This window comes from Coptis chinensis, chromosome 7, assembly GCF_015680905.1.
Source record: "Coptis chinensis isolate HL-2020 chromosome 7, ASM1568090v1, whole genome shotgun sequence".
In the NCBI taxonomy this organism is placed as follows: domain Eukaryota; kingdom Viridiplantae; phylum Streptophyta; class Magnoliopsida; order Ranunculales; family Ranunculaceae; genus Coptis; species Coptis chinensis.
In genome coordinates, this window is record NC_141462.1 from 3,559,494 (window position 1) to 3,577,346 (window position 17,853).

The 17,853-nt window shown below is 41.0% G+C and overlaps 2 protein-coding genes across 2 annotated transcripts in view; one reads left to right on the forward strand and one right to left on the reverse strand.

Moving 5' to 3' along the window:
• Positions 1-6,173, forward strand: part of LOC147485287 (putative inactive leucine-rich repeat receptor-like protein kinase At1g66830) — a 15,139-nt gene extending 8,966 nt beyond the window's left edge. The window contains exon 2 of the mRNA XM_086573506.1: positions 5,533-6,173. Within this exon, the coding sequence (XP_086429632.1) occupies positions 5,533-6,173 (641 nt within the window). The remainder of the gene's footprint in view (positions 1-5,532) is intronic.
• A 1,574-nt stretch (positions 6,174-7,747) lies between these two features.
• Positions 7,748-10,147, reverse strand: LOC147485288 (uncharacterized). The gene is made up of 6 exons (XM_086571770.1): positions 9,795-10,147; positions 8,894-8,962; positions 8,671-8,729; positions 8,432-8,492; positions 8,288-8,341; positions 7,748-8,065 (listed from the first exon to the last, which is right to left on the reverse strand). Exons 1-6 carry the CDS (start codon positions 10,110-10,112, stop codon positions 7,781-7,783), a joined length of 846 nt encoding a protein of 281 aa, XP_086427896.1. The 5' UTR covers positions 10,113-10,147; the 3' UTR covers positions 7,748-7,780.
• Positions 10,148-17,853: the final 7,706 nt, after the last annotated feature.

Below are 17,853 nucleotides of genomic sequence, written 5' to 3' on the forward strand. Positions count from 1 at the left end.
AAGGATGGAGACAATGTACGCTCTCGCTCGATCTGTTTTCTCTCATCTGTTTGTGTCTTCGTATTTCAATCCAATTTTATTTTCCATTCTTTTTTTTCTTCAATTCTTATAAGTTCAAGCTGTTCAACCTAAACCTTTTGTGCTTGGAGCATCAATCTGTTCAATGGGGTTTCCTTAAAAGCCCTGAAAGTGAAATTAAGGTATTTTACAATCTCTTCATTTTGATTATTTTATATGCACCAATGACAAGATGTTGATGGTCGTCCTTTTACTGGTTATTGTCTGCTTTTAATGGGGCTGTTTGTAATCTTTGGAGGTTATGAACACTAGTTCCTTTTATTTATGAATTTAGATTTTATTTGTTCGCATAACTTACGTAATCCACGCACTTGGAGGTGTTTTCCAATTTTTTATATATCAACCACAGTTAGAATAGAGTGTTTTATGGATAATTGGATTAGAAATTCTCTCCTGATCGTTTTCATATCTCATTCGCAAAAATCGGACCGGTAACGAGTCGAGAATTTCAATTTTAATTTTGCACGCATAGGGACAAAATGGGTATTTAGGAAATTTGTTGTTTTGATGTTGTTTTTATTGTTTTTATTAGTTTGGATGTTAAGTTGTTAAATTCAGTAGTTAAATTTGAATTCGGTAGTTAATTGTTATTTGAATTTCGTATTTAATTTAATCTGTTTTTTTTTTCTACGCATGCGATGATTTTTGCGTTAATCCTACCTTCCCGAATTGTTTGGGGGTGGTATTAGTTTTTTTTTAGCATTGCTAAGAACAGATATTATGGTAGGATGAAATTTCAATGAGTTAGGAAGTTGCTATTCTAAATTCAATCTAAAAGATATTAGGTTTGTTTTAGAATAATGTATATGGGTTGTTTCTGTTTTAGGTTTTGGAAATATTTTGTTTCCGGCAATTGCCTTAATTTTTTTTTGGCAACTTGTTAATTCGTTTTAGAAAATAAAACCCTATATATACTTCCTTCATTCTACACTCAAAACCCACACATCTCACTTTCATCTCTCACCTTAAACCTCAAAATTTTCCTCTTGTTTTTCACTGCACCCTGTTCTTCATACACAGAGCACACCCCGCGCCCAACACACCCTATTACTGAGCGCACCTTGCACTGAAAACATCAGAACTTCGATTTAGACTGGCGTGACCTGCACCTACCAAGGCTATTTTTTTGGCGCACCCTGCGAACTTCATAGCCCCAGAAATTTTTGATTTTTTGTGAGTTGTTCCAGGGTTGTTTGCAGCTCTTCTAGAGAGTAGTTATTGTGATGACATCTCCTACGGTCATACCTGAGTAGTCCTTCGAAGACTTGTTGGGAAGCGAGACCTACGGATGTTGGTTCTGCGACAAGATCTTACAGTTAGGATGGCGGCATCTACTGGTAAGTGACGACGACTCGTATTCACCTTAGCTTACTGCATATTTCTACAATAATATTAATTTCTATTGTAACTGTTTCGACCCCCACCTACGTGGCAAACGTCCATTAGTAGGGGTACGGTCTCTATTTTATTCATTTAATCAATAGGGCTAAAGCCCAATTCGTAATATCATGGATCAATGTACAGGCCCATTAACTCATGTGTCTAAGGCTGAACCTTAGCCACATGGCTTGCCACTAATGTACATTGATTTATGTCCAGATTCATTTCTTATCAAAGAGATAATTATCAGATGAGAGTTATAGTCTATCATAATTACTCAAGCTACAAGATTACTTGAGCTACAAGGACTCTCTACTCTACCTCTATAAATACCAAACTATTTTTCATAAGGAACTACGTTGAAACTTGATCCCTAGAGAATAGATCTTGGGTACGTAGGCAGCCATTATTTGGTTCAGTTTCATCTCCCTCAACATCAAATTCCTCTGTTTCTTAGTGCGTTCTTTGCCATTGCTCTCGTTGTGTTGAAGCAGTTTACTGCCGAAACATAATTGGCGCCGTCTGTGGGGAATTTAGAATTCATTATCACGTGAAATAATCAAGATGGTAAGCACAAGAAGCAGACCAAATAGTCGACATATTCCTCCTGCTAATAATACTCGCAACCCTCGAAATTCAAATCGGCCAATGCAAGAACCGTTGAACAATCAAGTTGCTCCTAGTGGTAGGATCAATTCGTAACATCCAACTGTAGCAACGCAACCGCCACCGCCTCCGCCACCGCCACCGCAAAAGGCAGTACAACCGCCGGCACCAACCCTAACAGCCTTTGGTAACAAGAAAACCGACAAGTCAAGAATCCTCCATGCGGTCCGCCGTCATCCATGTCGATCCTTCAGTTGACATGGATATGGACGTGGACATTACTCTCACACCAACTAACGGAAAAGGTGATAGTAACAGCCAATCCACCCCTAATACGGTTGGCGTGAGTTCTGACGAGTCAAAATTTTAATAGGAACTTGAGAAGGAAGGCGGCAAAGAGGCAAAGGCGGTGGACGATCTTTACAAATTCAACAACATCAAAGGCGACCACGAAGGGGCCAGGCCATTCTAGTGTATGGGACCGTCTTGAAGAACCACTTCATCGCCCTCGAAGCGTGTTATTTCTCAAACACAATCAACCATTGCACGCTCTAAGAGTAATGACCCTATTACCCGTACTTATGGGGAGAATCGGATTGGCGGGGATAACTACTACTCTAGACATGTCCGATCTCAAAGGGAAGATTTACCTCGAGAAGCAATTTCAGGAAAAGACCGACCGTCCGAGATATGTCCGACATGACCGAAGGAAGGCATCCCGCACGAGCAACAAAACATGGAGAAGTGGTATAATTATTCCGACCACCCGCCAAAGGTGACTACCGCCTAGACAAATTGGCGGTTCACGGGGATAGACAAAGACAATCACCGGTCGGAGCTGATCATGCCTACCGCCAAAGATCTCTAACTCCAATAAGAGATAATGGAAGGTATCCTTCTCCACATGGGCACGACCGGGGGCGTCCGGTTGTTCGAGCCAATACTTTAACTCTAACAGAACAACAGCTGAAAGAGTTGATTGCAAAAGAACTTAACGATAGAGAGTCAAGGGATGTAATAATGAAAAACTTAACAGTCAATGATGGCGTACTTGATAAGTTTTCGATCGACATTCAAGAAGCTTACCACCATCCCGACTTCAAACAACCCGATTTTGAACTTTATGATGAGTCGGAAGGAGATCCTGGCTTGCATGTTCTATCGTTCAAAAATAAGTTGGTGTTATGGGGTGGAGATGACCCGCTCATATGTAAACTCTTTCCATCAACTCTAAAGGGAGAAGCATTACGCTGGTTTAGTGAATTGCCTTCAAGATCAATTCACAAATTCAATGAACTAGAAAATCAGTTTGTTAATCGTTTCTGCCATAATTGCAAGACGCCAAAGGATGTCGACTCACTTTTGAACATCAAGCAACAACGTGACGAAAAGTTATGTACTTTTGTTACTATGGAAAGAATGACAATCAGAAGCAAGTTAGTTTCAATCGTGATGGAAAGACTCTACCTGAGCTAAAACTGAGCCCGCTCAATGTCAAGTACTCTGTTATATATGAAAAGTTGAAAAGTGGGAATCTTCTTTCCCCGCCTTATCCACTTTCAGAAGATACCAAAGGGACAAGGGACAAAGCCTTGCGGTGTAAATTCCATAATGATTATGGCCATGAGACAGAACTTTGTCGCTCTCTCCGGGGTCGGATTCAGAAATTAGTGGAGAAAGGACTTTTAAATGAATATCTTACTAAAAACTCTCAACAGGCAGTTGGTGCAACTTATGAGCATGTCATTAATGTTTCCCATTCTCATGTTGAGTCTCTTTCCAAAAGTCAGAGTAAGAATCAAAAGCGTTTGAAAGTTAGTTATCTTGGTGAGTTTAACCGTATCAACAAAGCCGATTTTGTCAAAGGAATCCAGACCGAAACTTCTGAAGAAGAGCCCTTCCGATTCACTGATGATGATCTCCTTGGTGTATATCACCCTCACTATGACGCAGTTATAATTTCTGTGTCTATAGGTGCTTCTCGTGTTCAACGGGTAATGATCGACACGGGGGCCACCTCCGTCATTTTCGGTGGATGTTATTCTCGGATGCAACTTCGCGAGGGTATGATCATCGGTGAAGACAATCCTATCATCGGTTTTGATGGGACAACATCTTCGGCGGTTGGAAGAATTACCTTACCAATCAAATTAATGAACAAAGAAGTTGAGCTCAATTTCTTATTGATGGACTGTCGTTCCCACTATAACGCAATTTTGGGGCGTAGATTGGATACATTCCATGGGGGTCAGAGTCTCCACATTTCATCGGTGTGTCAAGTTCCCATTCTCCGGGCATATTTGCAAGGTTAAGTAGTGACCGGTATCTGCCCATGCCCGCCATGACAAAGCAATGGATGATTATAAAAATCTGAAGTTCGAGGTAATCGATCCTTGCAAGTGCCCCCTGCCATTCTGATTGCCAAAACGGTGCCTTCCATCTATAATATTGAGGCTCATGTGCAAGGGCGCCCTCTGATGGATCGACTTTTGGAAGTGCAAGTAGGAGATTCAGCCAAAGAAACCACTTTTATTTCCGTGAACTTTCGGCGTAGAACAAAAAGTTGGTTTCCCTTTTACAAATGAAATAAAGCGTATCTTAAACGGAAAATTGAGGAAATGCCGGAATAGACCCTTACATTTGCTGTCATAAACTTGACATTGATCCAAGTTTCAGGCCAGTTTGCCAAAAACCAAGAAGAATGACACCTGATCGGAAGCTCAAAGTTAAAGAGGAGATTGATAAGCTACTTGTGGTTAACTTTATCCGACGAGTTACTTACCCAAAATGGCTTGCTAATGTCGTCGCAGTGCCAAAAAAGAACGGACAAATCAGAATTTGTATTGACTTTACAAACCTTAACGAAGCTTGTCCGATTCATCCATATCCATTGCCACGAATTTCCGAACTAGTGGATGCCACTTCGGGATTCCAACACCTATCTTTCATGTTCACCACTGTATGCATATGAATATTGAGTGCCTAAACTGTCAAATATATGAATGCCTAAACTGTATGCATATGAATATTTATTTTGCTAGTGCAAGTTCCTTAAATCAGCATGAGGCACATTTATATTGACGCAGAAATAGCCTGATGTGAGGAAGGGCCTATTTTTTTGCTTTGGTAGTATGTGTGAAATTAGTTAGATTAGCAGCTAGGTAGTTATGTAGATGTTCTCTACAATTATTTACTGGATCGAAACCCTCTCACTAGATCGATAGGTTGTTGGAAAGTCCTTTTTATCAGTTGCACAAGTAATTATATAGTTTCTCAATGGAAATCAGAGGCTGCATTCCCGGCTTGTATAGTAACTTGAAATGATTTTTTATGCAATATAAATGCAAATAACTTGAAATCAGAGGCTGCATTAGCAAAATTCATGCATTTTACATTAACTTTTTTTATTTTTATTTATTAATTTATTTTTTAATAGTTGATCCCCTCTGCTCATTTTGCACATTACAGGAGGGCCTTCAAATTCTTTACCGCCTTTATCGTGGGCCGTTCGGTTGAGAATTGCACAAGGCACAGCTAGAGGTCTTTTGTACATTCACGAATGCTGCCCCCGCAAATATGTCCATGGTAACATTAAGTCCTCCAAAATCCTTCTTGATGACGATCTTCAACCATTTATCTCCGGTTTTGGCCTCACTCGTCTCATCTCCTGCACCAACAAATCAACTGACTTCGCTTCCAAAAAACAGAGCTCTATTCAAACTGTCTTATCTCTGGGAATTGGTTCAGATGCGTCACCGCCATGTCTCAGTTATTTGGCTCCAGAGGCGCGACTATCTCGAAACAAACTTACTCAGAAGTGTGATGTCTACTCTTTCGGTATAGTAGTCTTGGAGCTTCTGACTGGTCGCCTACCACAAGCAGGACCAGAGAAAGACTATAAAGAGTTGGAGTGTTATGTGAGGAAGGCATTTCGAGAGGAATGTCCTCTTTCAGAGATTATAGATCCTGCACTTATGCATGAAGTTCATGCAAAGAAACAAGTTCTTGAAGTGTTCCATATTGCACTCAATTGCACAGAGATAGTACCAGAAATGCGGCCAAGGATGAAAACTGTTTTGGAGAATCTTGAGCGCGTAGGATTTCATTGAACCTTCTTGTTTAGGTTTCCTGTTTATCTTTTGTGCCTATGTTTCAGCTGATTTTGCTCGGCAGAATAGGTCCAATGCAGTGGAAGGAGTTCTCTTTTAGCTTTGTCAATCGATGGCTCTGGTTGTTTGATGGAGTCAAGGTAAGCAATATGAGTTCCTCAGTATTCCTGTTTCCAGATGCAAATGCAGATTGAACTCTAGCATGGTGGTTGTCTCGACCTCCAGCTTAAGCATCCAGTTCTAATCTGACAGTAAAGCTTAGAAGTAGGAGATGTATTTTGTATCTTAAGATCTCAGTTTTGCATGTTTTGATGGCGGGATCAATATTAGCGGAAGATCTTGGTTTTTGTAGTGTTTTCATTTGGTTTTTGTAGTGTTTTAACTTGTGACATAAGAGCAATTAATGTAAGGGTTTGGTAATAAATTTTATCATGCTTGGAGGTTGAGAATAGTTTCCGATCTTCAAATGATATAACTTGAGCAATGAGCATCCCAACTGACTCTGCAAGACTGCAAGTTCTTTGGGTATAGGAGAATTTAAAATTCTTCAGCTGGTCTTTTGAATGGTATGATTGAAAGCTCTTCAGAAGTCAACTTGGGTTAACCGTGTTTTTTTTGTGTGTATTTGAAATTAGAATAGACGTTAGGCCAGGAGACAATGAGACATAATTTGGCGTTCCATATCTTTGGACTTGAGAAACATCAGAAACTTCAAATATAAATTTGACGCAGTTGATTTTGGAGGAATTAGTTGCTTTGGGAAATCTAAACCAATGGCAGTCTGAATTCCTGTATGCACCAGAAGAGAGGTGAAGAAGCTAGAAGGAGATAGTAGACTCAAATGTCTTGTTAAACTGTGGTGATGAGCTGTAGTTGGCGACGGGGGGTCTGCATTTTGAGCCATATTATCCGCCTACTGAATCCCACCACCTTGTCAGGACCATTAGTATGCAAGTTGAACTTGTGCATCTGCAAGTTAATAGACCTGCATACTTTTGGGATTATGCGTGCTCTCTTCAAGTAACACTTTCTTCTCTCAGAACAAGTCCAATAGGGTACTATATGGGCTGCTAAAAGCCATATAGCACTTCAAACACCAAAAAGTCATTCCAATGGAGCTACTAGAAAGCTCCTAAATTAGAAATTGTGTTGCCTGTCTAAATTTTTTTTTTACTTGAGTTATAAACTAATGGCCGGACGGTAGAAAGTGTGTTGTTCGTATCATCTAGCACTTCAAAACACAATAAGAGCGATTGGAATGAAATTCAAGTTTTGGTTTGCCATATTTGGCTAGACAAGGTAAAAATCCTATGTGGCAAGGGGTTTAGCAGCCCTCCATTGGACCTTCTCTCAATGCTATAGATTGCCCTGGACAAGATCCCTGTTTTAACTACTTAAACAACGGTAAAGATGCAGCTTACTGACAATTAGTTGGACGTTGGTCACTGTGTAGGAACGTTTGACTTTTAATTTATTTGCGTTTTCCTGGTTTCTCTCCACCTTTGTGGATTATATGAAATTTATGGACTGATACAAAAAAATCATGAAATAGATCTTGTTCCTTGCTAAACAAATGAAGGGAAAAGAGACAAAATTAAGCTCCCAAATTAGGCAAAAATATCTTCAGTTATTAATGGTATTTGGCTATCAATACATGTCTCGGTGTCTGATGTGTATTGAAGCTGTTCATAGTTAAGTTGTCGGGAAGCTTCATACAGAGCAATGCCAACACTCACAGAGAGGTTCAAACATCTAACATAAGTTTCAACCATAGGAATCCGAAGAGCGGCACCACCAGAACCTTCTGTTTTGCAGTCAAACAAAACTTCAGGTGGTAGGCCAGAAGTTTCCGAACCAAATACAAGCCAGTCGCCTCGCCTGTAAGAGAAGTCCTGTGATGAGAAGATATTTTGTAAATTTGAAGTGTATTGGTCTGGATATTAGTTAAGAAGCTCAACCCTTATCACTCTCGATGTTTTATTTATGAGCTGTGGTGCTGCTAGATAACAACTTAAATCTGAATAGGGTAGGTTACACCTCCCTAAGTCGATATCCCGTCAACAATTATCCCACTCACAGTTCATAATACGATTGTTCAAAAGGATGATACTCACAGAATGAATTGATGCTGCTCTCTTGGTAAATGCCAGCAACCGTTTTTCGCCCTCCTGCAGTAAAAGTGATGAAATAAGAATATAAAACCTAAATATGCTATAACAAGTGCAGGCACACCAACAGAGAGACATACAGAATCGTACCTGTTGCCTGAAGTAGTCTATGAAGTCTGACCATGAGTTGTGAATTTTGACAACAACATATCTAACTCATTTTGTCAAGTATTGCAAAGATACATAAGAATTTGTATTGCTGAATCACATAATCAAGCACAAACAACAGAACAAAAAATTGTTGTACATTTTGTCGCATATACTTCAATTGAGAAATGCTAAGCACAAAATGCTAACTAGCATATATGGTAAGAAAATTTAGTGGATACGGCCAGTAGTCCAATCCTGCCCGCTTTAGTTTTGAATCATCCACCTTATAGCCTAAAGGCTGAAAAATGAGACACCCACTACATTAGACTTCCAAATGTGCTAGTATATACTATAAAAGACTGAATCACACTCAAGTATTACCAAGAGAGCACTCTGATCCTTCATGTCTTCAATCCAATAGAATGAAAACAAGCATCTATTTTCTGGCTAAGTAGTACCAACCTCAACAAGGTGCAGTCCAACTGATGACGCTGCACATGTTCTGGCTATGCATCCAGTGTTTCCAGGAATCTGCAATACTGGACATGTCAGTAGCAGCGAGTTAAACATTTAATTCAAGTCAGTTTCCCAGTTACTAATGTTTACGGTTCATGGGCCTAAAACATATGCTTGTTGTTAGAAAAGGTATGCAACATCATATATCTTCTTCACTAGGATGCCTTGTTTATAAGGAACAGAATTGTGGCATATGAGTTTACTCCGAAGTTTGAACTGTGGCTAATAAGTAGAAGTAAAACTTTGTTCCAAGTACCCAGTTTTCTCGAGACATTACTACTATATTAGACTCAAGGATTTACATAAACAGAGGATTTCTCATAACTTTCAATGACATCATTCGATTTCCACCAAAAGAAAATCCTCGCTCTATATTCTTCTCCCCACACTCAACTTGTATACTCCTGAATATTATTTGTCCAAAGAAATTTGCCCAAAATGCGAGTGGAGGCTATTGTGACTTGTGAGTGGTTGGACAGAATGCAATCCCAATTCTCATTATACACACTCAAGGAATGTACTTCTGGATGATAAGTTCACATTGTATCCGAACCGCTCACAATTGCCTGTGAGCATTTTAATTAAACTCGCTGTCTGTAAAGCAATTTCGGGCATCGCTTATAAAAGTGATGTGGACTATGTTTGGTCCTAAATTCCATTACTGCAAAATCTTGTTAAATTCTAATCCTTTAAACTTTCTTGTATCAAATTAAACCGGGCGCTTAAAGCAGCATTTAGGTTCCAATATATCTCTCACAAAAATGTGCTTATAACTATATTTATTCATAAATAATAACTCTTGAAGATTAAAAGTGCTTAATCTTAAAAGGGTAAAAAATGTACATACCTGTGGAGAAAATAAAACAACTTGAAGAAGTTTGTTATGTGAAGAAGCTCCATTAACAGCTTCACCAACTCCATGAGGCAATGAATGCACTATACCCTTTTCACTTCTACTTGAAGAGTATTGTTGTGGAGTGGGCAATGAAGTTGCAGAAGAGCAAAAAGAAAGTTTATTACAAAGATGGTAACTTTTTTGCTGCTTATTCGTTTTGTTATTGATTTGAGGTAATAGAAATGGGCAAAGTAGAGAAGCTTTGGAAGAGAGATGGTGATGGAGTGGGAAGAAGATTGAGTTCAGTGTTCTTAAACCAGTTGAGTCCATACCGAGTCAACTCACTAACTGTTGTGAAGTTGCAATTTTTTCAGGAATGCCTATATATTGTAGAATAAACCGTTGATATTTTCTGAAATTTTACTGAGAAAATAATATCGGTAAATACCTTCTGAGGTTCAAAATTCAAACAAAATGTTTTTCTTGGAATTTTGCCTCTATGGCTGATGGCTCTATCTCTAGGGACTTTTCTAGGTTGGCAAATTAGCAAATATACCTTGGCTTGATCTTGATTAATAACTTTGAAGCCTATTCCAAGAATGCGTTGTGTTTTTTTTGAGCTTGGATGCATATATATGTATTTCTTTTGTGGTTAGTGCTAGACTCCTAGAGTTTTTTTTTTTTTTTTGATTGGCAAGCATCAGTAACTCTTTGATGCTGGCGGGGTTCGAGCTCAGGCCTCTGGTATCATCACCCAAAGGTTTTATCGATTTTGCTAGTCGGCACCTGCAAATGTGTGGGCAAGCCTGTTTTTAAAGAGATCAGTAACTCAATTGTGTTTATGGGGTTCGGACCTCTGGTATCATCAATCTAAAGGTTTTACCAACTAAGCTAAAAGTCACTTACATCTTTTATTATTTATCTGGCTACTATGTGTTCAGAATAATTTAAGCTACATTGCATATGGCACCGTGAAGATACCGACCATTTTGGATTCCATTTGCTGTACAAATATTTGTACTATTTATCTCCATCTAGTCGTGTTTGGGTGAGAACTCACACAAACACACTAATGATCTTGTTGGAGAGGTGGAAAGAGAGTGAAAGAGACTGTACCACCAATGGTGGCCTACGTATCCAAATTGTTCTCTGAAATCAAGTCTAAAAAATGCACGTAGTTCTTTGTTTGAAATGATTATTGAGTATTTATAGGAATCTCATTGCTAAAAATACCCCTTTCTTATTTGACGAGATATTTCCCTCTTTGTATAAAATCTTTCCAAAAGCTTCATATGGACAAAATCCCTTGACATATCTCCGACACCTGCTATATATAACTTGAGTGTCATATTAGTGGGCGTGTCATTGCTCCAATAGAAGGCATGCCCGAATACCACATTAGTAGACAAGCGGGATCGCCACGATGGCGGGTAAGCAAACCCGCCTCATTAGTGGGCTGCTCTTATAGTGGTACCCCATGATGGTCGCTCAGTAGGTACAAGTACGATGGTACATACACCCCCCTCTTTGCCGGATGGAATTAGCTCCTTCGCGGTTAAGAATAGACATCATATTACTATAAAAGAATGAAACAATTAGTGATCACAATTTCTGCGATGCCATGCGAATAACTTAGTTAAGGTACTTAACTTAGAATGCTTTGAATTAAGTGTCGAAGCGTGCACAACCTCTTTTATAATGAAGAACACCTAAGTGATAATGTAAAATTTGGGAAACAGAAATTTAATTCATTTTGTCGATAGACACCGATAAACCGGGTTTGCATTTATATAGTCATTCCCGCTTGATTGCTATGTGATTTGTGATGAGAGGGGTAAGGTATTGTAAATGCTAACCCCACGATTTTCTGGTGCGTGGGTCAAGATATTGCATATGCAAGTCCCGTGACTTCTTGAGGCGTGGAGTAAGGTGTTGTAGACGCAAACTCCACGACTTTGTGATGCGTGGAGTAAGGTTTTGCAAACACAAACTCCACGACTTTTTGATGCGGGAGTAAGGTTTTGCAAAACGCCAATTCCACGACTTTTTGATGCGTGGAGTAAGGTTTTGCAAACGCCAACTCCATTTAATTTTTGATGCGTGGAGTAAGATTTTGCAAACGCGCAAACTCCACGACTTTTTGATGCGTGGAGTAAGGTTTTGCAAACGCAAACTCCACGACTTTTGATGCGTGGAGTAAGGTTTTGCAAAACGCAAACTCCACGACTTTTGATGCGGGAGTAAGGTTTTGCAAACGCAAACTCCATGACTTTTGATCGTGGAGTAAGGTTTTGCAAACGCAAACTCCACGACTTTGAATTTGTGTAGGTGAAATACCAACCTCACCTAAACTAAGGTGGTGGTGGATCGAACTAGAGTGCTTTCTTCGTACATTGCTTTTGAGGAATTTATATACACCGTATGTCGTGTCTTGGCTGAATGGAAGTCAAATATGGAAGAATGAAATTTTATTGATGATTTCAAAATTTGAAACAACATAGCTAGTCCGTCTCCCCATGGACAAACACTAAGGAGTCACCACCAAGCTACCAATTTGTACTAATGGGAAACCAATTTAACGATAAAACGCCTAAGATGGAGCGCATTCCATGGTTTCGGGAGAGGGTTCCCCAAATTGTCTTGAAGGAAATATCGCCCTTAGAGGCAATACGGTCAATGATAAGAGGTCCTTCCCAGTTTTAAGCCTAGCTTCCCCCGATGATCTTTGATTGTCTACACAAGACCGATCGCCGGATGAAAAACTTTCAAAGCCGGGCTTCTTGTCATATTGCTTCTTCATTGCAGCTTGGTAATGGAGGAGACGAGCAATACTTTCCTCGCCAAGACTTCATCTAGATTGGCCTTTGAATGAGCTACTAATTCGCCATTATGGCCATCATTTAAAGGCAGCGGTCGGTCGCCGTCTCGAAAAAATTTCCGTGGGTAATACCGCCGCTCCATACCAAAGTTAAATGGTGACATTCCTGTCGAGAGCTTTGGAGTTGTTCTATACGCCCATAGAACGGCTGGTAGCTCCCTTGTCCACTTGCCTTTAGCCTGTTCGAGTCGACGTTTGAGGATTGCTAAGATGGATTTATTTGTCGCTTCGGCCTGCCCATTTGCTTGGGGGTGATAGGGTGCAGAAAAGTTGTGCTGAATATGGAGACTAGCACAAAGCCTGTGTATTTCTTCTGCATCAAATTGCTTTCCATTGTCTGATATTAACTCAACGGGGATACCAAATCGGCAAATTATATCCTTCCATAGGAACCGTTTGACGTCCGAAGCTTGTATGTGCACCAAAGGTTGTACTTCTGCCCACTTGGTAAAGTAATCAGAAGCTATGAGAAAGCGAACATTCCCTCGGAGCTCTAGGTAGGGGCCCAATGATGTCTAAACCCCATTTTGCAAATGGCCATGGTGAGAAAATCGGGTGTAGCTCAGTGGCTGGAAGAGTACCCAAATGATAGTGTTTCTGACAAGGAATACATGTCTGGGAAATGTTTTTCGCATCCAATTGCATATGAGGCCACCAATATCCTTGCGTCATTGCCTTATGAGCCAAACTTCGACCAATTCAATGATTTCCGCATATCCCTCGCATGGATTTCTTGTAGCACGGCTGTTCCTTCCCCGTGTTGTGAGACACCTCAAATATAGAGACAATGAATTACCTTTCCCCGCACAATTGCGAGTTCCCGTGGATGAAGATACGAGTATAAACTTCCATGAGTCTCTTTTGACGTTATCTGCGATCTTGGTTCCGGCGGACTATGCCATTGCGTAGAAATGCAATGATCGGTGTGCGCCAATCGTCGATGTCTGCCCCGACATTTGGGTAAGTGAAGTTGTTGGGCTCTTCTGCAATTTCGTTGTCACCTTGATCGTTACTTTCAGGTATAGGGCTGGAGTCTGCATCATTTTCTTGAAGAGTCTTGTTTCTATCTTTCTGGGAAACGTCTTCACTGGGCTTGTCTTGTAGGGGAATATCATACTTCCTTTTCCTCGTATTGACAACATTAATGTCCGATGGTAGATGTTCCCTATCCATATAGAAAAAGCAACATGCGTTGATGTAGATGTCTGCGAGTTGTTCTAAGGACAAGTCAATGCTCGGGTCTTGCTGGAAATCAACGTTAACTTGTCTTGGTCTATCAATGTCTACTGCTGCGGATAGATATGCTAAGGCGTCTGCATGTCGAACATCATTCCTAGGCCTTTGTATAATCTGGATGGTTTCAAACTGGTGAGCAAGTCTGTGAATTAAGTCTAGGTATGCTGCCATTTTATCGTCTCGGGCTTCAAAAGAGCCGGAGAATTGCCCTGCCACCAACCGTGAGTCAGTGAAAATTTGTAATTTTCGAACTCCTAAGTCCAAAGTCAGGCGATTAAGGCATACATGACAACTTCATATTCTGCTACATTATTGGAGGCCTTGAACCCAAAACGAACTGAGCGCTCCATGGTTGATTTATCTGGCTTGATAAAAACACATCCTAATCCAGAGCCGGATTTGTTGTGTGAGCCATCTGTGTAAACAATCCATAAATCGGATGAAGGGTCCGTATGCTTTGGCAGGGCTTCCTCGCCCCCAACTATAGCCGTTTCGCTATAGATACTGCTGTCTTGGTTGACTTCGGGGACAAAATCGTCGATAGGGAAATCTGCCATTAGGGATGCAAGTGCATGACCCTTTTCTGAAACACGAGGTTCAAAATGGATGCTATAAGCACTTAAGTAGATGTCCCATTCCGCGAGTCTACTTGATTCTTGGGCACTTCGGAAAACTTTGCGTAGAGGATATTCCGTGTATACTTTGATCGCCTTTCCTTGGAAATATGGCTTGAGGCATCTGGCAGCATGAACCAAGGCTAGATCAATTTTTTCAATTCTCGAATATCTGCTTTCCGCCCCCGTTAGTGTTTTACTAATGAAGAAGATTGGACGACCGTCTTCTCCATCGATGAACAGGACTGCACTTACTGCAGTATCTGTAGCGGCCAAGTAAGCTCCAACAAAGTTGCCCCAGAAATGGGCCGCCAAGATTGGTGGTGCGACAAGGTAGTTCTTAATTGATTGAAAGGCATTTTCACAATCATCATTCCACTTTGCCGAAGTCTTTTAAAGTCTGAAAGAAAGGATGACACCGGTCGAGTATTTAGAGATGAAACGATTTAGTGGCGCTAAACGCCCCTGTGAAGTTGTTGAATCTCCTTTTTGTTTTTGAGAGGGCATGGATTGAATGGATCGGATCTGTTCTTGGGTTAGCTTCGATGCCTCGACGAGTCATCAAATACCCTAGAAATTTTCCCCGATATCGGTCCAACCAAAAGCACATTTCAAAGGATTTAGCCGCATGTTGAATTCGGCCAATTTCAAAAAACCGATTGTAAGTCGAGATGTGATCGCCAATCGTGTTGGATTTTACAACCATGTCATCAATGTAAGCTTCCATTGTCTTGCCCAACATATCTCCGAATATGGTGTTGATCATCCTTTGCTACGTAGCCCCTGCGTTTTTTAAACCGAAAGGCATAACTTGGTAACAAAAAATCCCTTGGTCAGTGATGAATGCAGTTGCTTCTTGGTCTTTAACAACTAAGCGCGGGATCTGTGGTATCCCTAATATGCATCCATAAATGATAAGCGTGGGTAGCCGCGTGGCATCTACCAATTCGATATTCGTGGAAGAGGGTAGGGATGAATCGGGCAAGCTTTGTTAAGGTTCGTGAAATCAATGCACACTCTCATTTTACCATCTTTCTTGGGCCTCGCAACCACGTTAGACAACCACCGCGATATGAAACCGGGTCAGATGAACTGAGTTGAGAGTAACCGATCAATTTCCTCTCGACTTTGAGTTTTCTATCGGGGCCATGCTTTAGGCTTCTCACCGAATTGGCTTGATGGTAGGATCCATGTCAAGTGTGTGGCATGCAACTTCGGGTCGATCCCCGCATCCGCCGATCGACCAAGCAAAGATCTTTTTGTTTTTCCGAGGAGTGCTACCATTTCTTTTTGTTCATTTTCCGCCGGGCTCTGCCGAAATGAAAGTTGTTTGTCCGCCTAAATTCCCAATTTGAACATCTAAGAGGCGGTCGATAGTCGGCGGTCCTTCATTTTGTGAACTAGCGAAGATAAATACCGCGGCGTGGCTAACTCGATTTAGACAATCGCTTTGCAATTCATCGAGAATTGTATTTCCCCGCATATCCGGACCGACGATATTCATCCAAGACTTTCGGACAGCTATGGGAAGCCATCCGTCACCGCGACCTTACAAATTTTGTCGAGAGATGGGAATTTTACTGCCTGGTGAAAGGTAGAGACTACTGCGCCCATGCTGTGGAGCCAGTCTCTTCCTAGGATTGCATTGTACGGGGACTTGCAATTCATCAGGAGGAATTCAATGTCAATAGACTTGTCCATGAGCGTGACTGGTAGAGAGACTCTTCCTACTGGAGTTGTTGCGGTTCCGTCAAACCCAATGATTGGAGTACTTTCTGTAGTAATTAAATTTTCTGACAGCTGCATGTTCTTGTAGCAACCTGCAAAAATGACGCTGACAGAGCTTCCAGTATCTATCATGATGCGCTGAACTCGCCATAATCCAACGAAAGCTGAAATGACGACAGCATCATAATGAGGATGATGGACGCCAATTAGATCTCTATCACTAAAACATAGGGGACCAAGCTCTGTGGTTTATGAACGAATTCCTTCAACAAAATCAATGTTATTGACGTGATAAAATTCCCGTAAGAAACCAAACTTTGCTCGTTGTTCACACTTTTGCCTTGTTCGTGAAACATCATTGATTTTGGCATGACCAGCTAGTATGACATTGTGGCTAGTCATTGCTACATTTTGTTTCACCGTTTTTGAAAGCACAAACTCATCTAATTGTCCCTTGTCGACTAGCCTCTGTATTTTTCCCTTGAGGGATCTGCACTCTCCTGTTTCATGGCCGAAATCATTGTGGAAGTGACACCAAAGATTTTTGTCACGTAGAACTTAGTGTTTTCAGGCAAGGGTAGTGGTGGAAAAAGTAAGTTGCGCCCCTTGATCTTTTCATATATCACATTGTACTTGGCATTTAATGGAGTGAGCTTCATTTCCTCACGAACTGTGTTAACCTTGTTGTATTCTAACTTCTGTTGTGGTCCTTCCGATATGTTTTGCTTCTGTTTGCCTTTACCTTCGTTTGAGTCTTTACTCCGAAGTCTTTGTCTCTTGAGGCTTTTGATCTAACATCTTCCTCCACGTTAATGAACTGGCCTGTTCGTGCAAACAAATCGGATTTTGATTGTGGGGGTCCCGCATACAAGGAGTTGTAAATTCCGCTTTTATCGAAATGGACTCCTTCCTTGAATGCATGAATGATCATTACGCCGTGGACATCGGTGACCTCTTCTTGCACTTGGCGGAAACGAATTACTTAACTTTGCCAATGCTTCATCCTTTTGCTGCTTGGTGTTGAGCAAGATGTTGACATCCTTAGGGCGGTCCAATTATGCTTAAACCGATCTGTGAACCGGTTTGCTAATTCCTGAAATGACGCTGATAGATTGAGTGGGTAAGCCGGAAAGCCAACGTAGAGCTTCTCCTTTTAACGTGGACGGAAAAAGTTTGCACAGTAGGGGGTCATCTTTGCGCCATAGAATTACCCTACTTTTAAACTCCATAACATGATCGTTTGGGTCTCCTCCTGCTTCGTTGAACGTAGGAAGGTCTGGTTGTTTGAATCCTTTCTGATGCTCTGCATTTTGTATTTTTAGAGAAAATCTCCGACGCGACATCTTCATTTACCGCAAGGTCTTTCCATCGCGGCTTCAAAGGATGACACCCACATTAGTCATTATTTTCTTGATGATGTCTTTGATTTGTTATTCCGTGAATGGTGCACCTGTGGCTTCTAGACTTACGACTTGAGGAGTAACTTCACTACGTTGCCTCTCACGGTGTTGTCGCCCCCAGTTGTTGCTTGCTTCTATATTTGGTCGGTTCCTTGGGTCATGGAGACCTATGCCGATAAAACGGGCTAGGTCATTTAACCGGGGACCCATTTCTT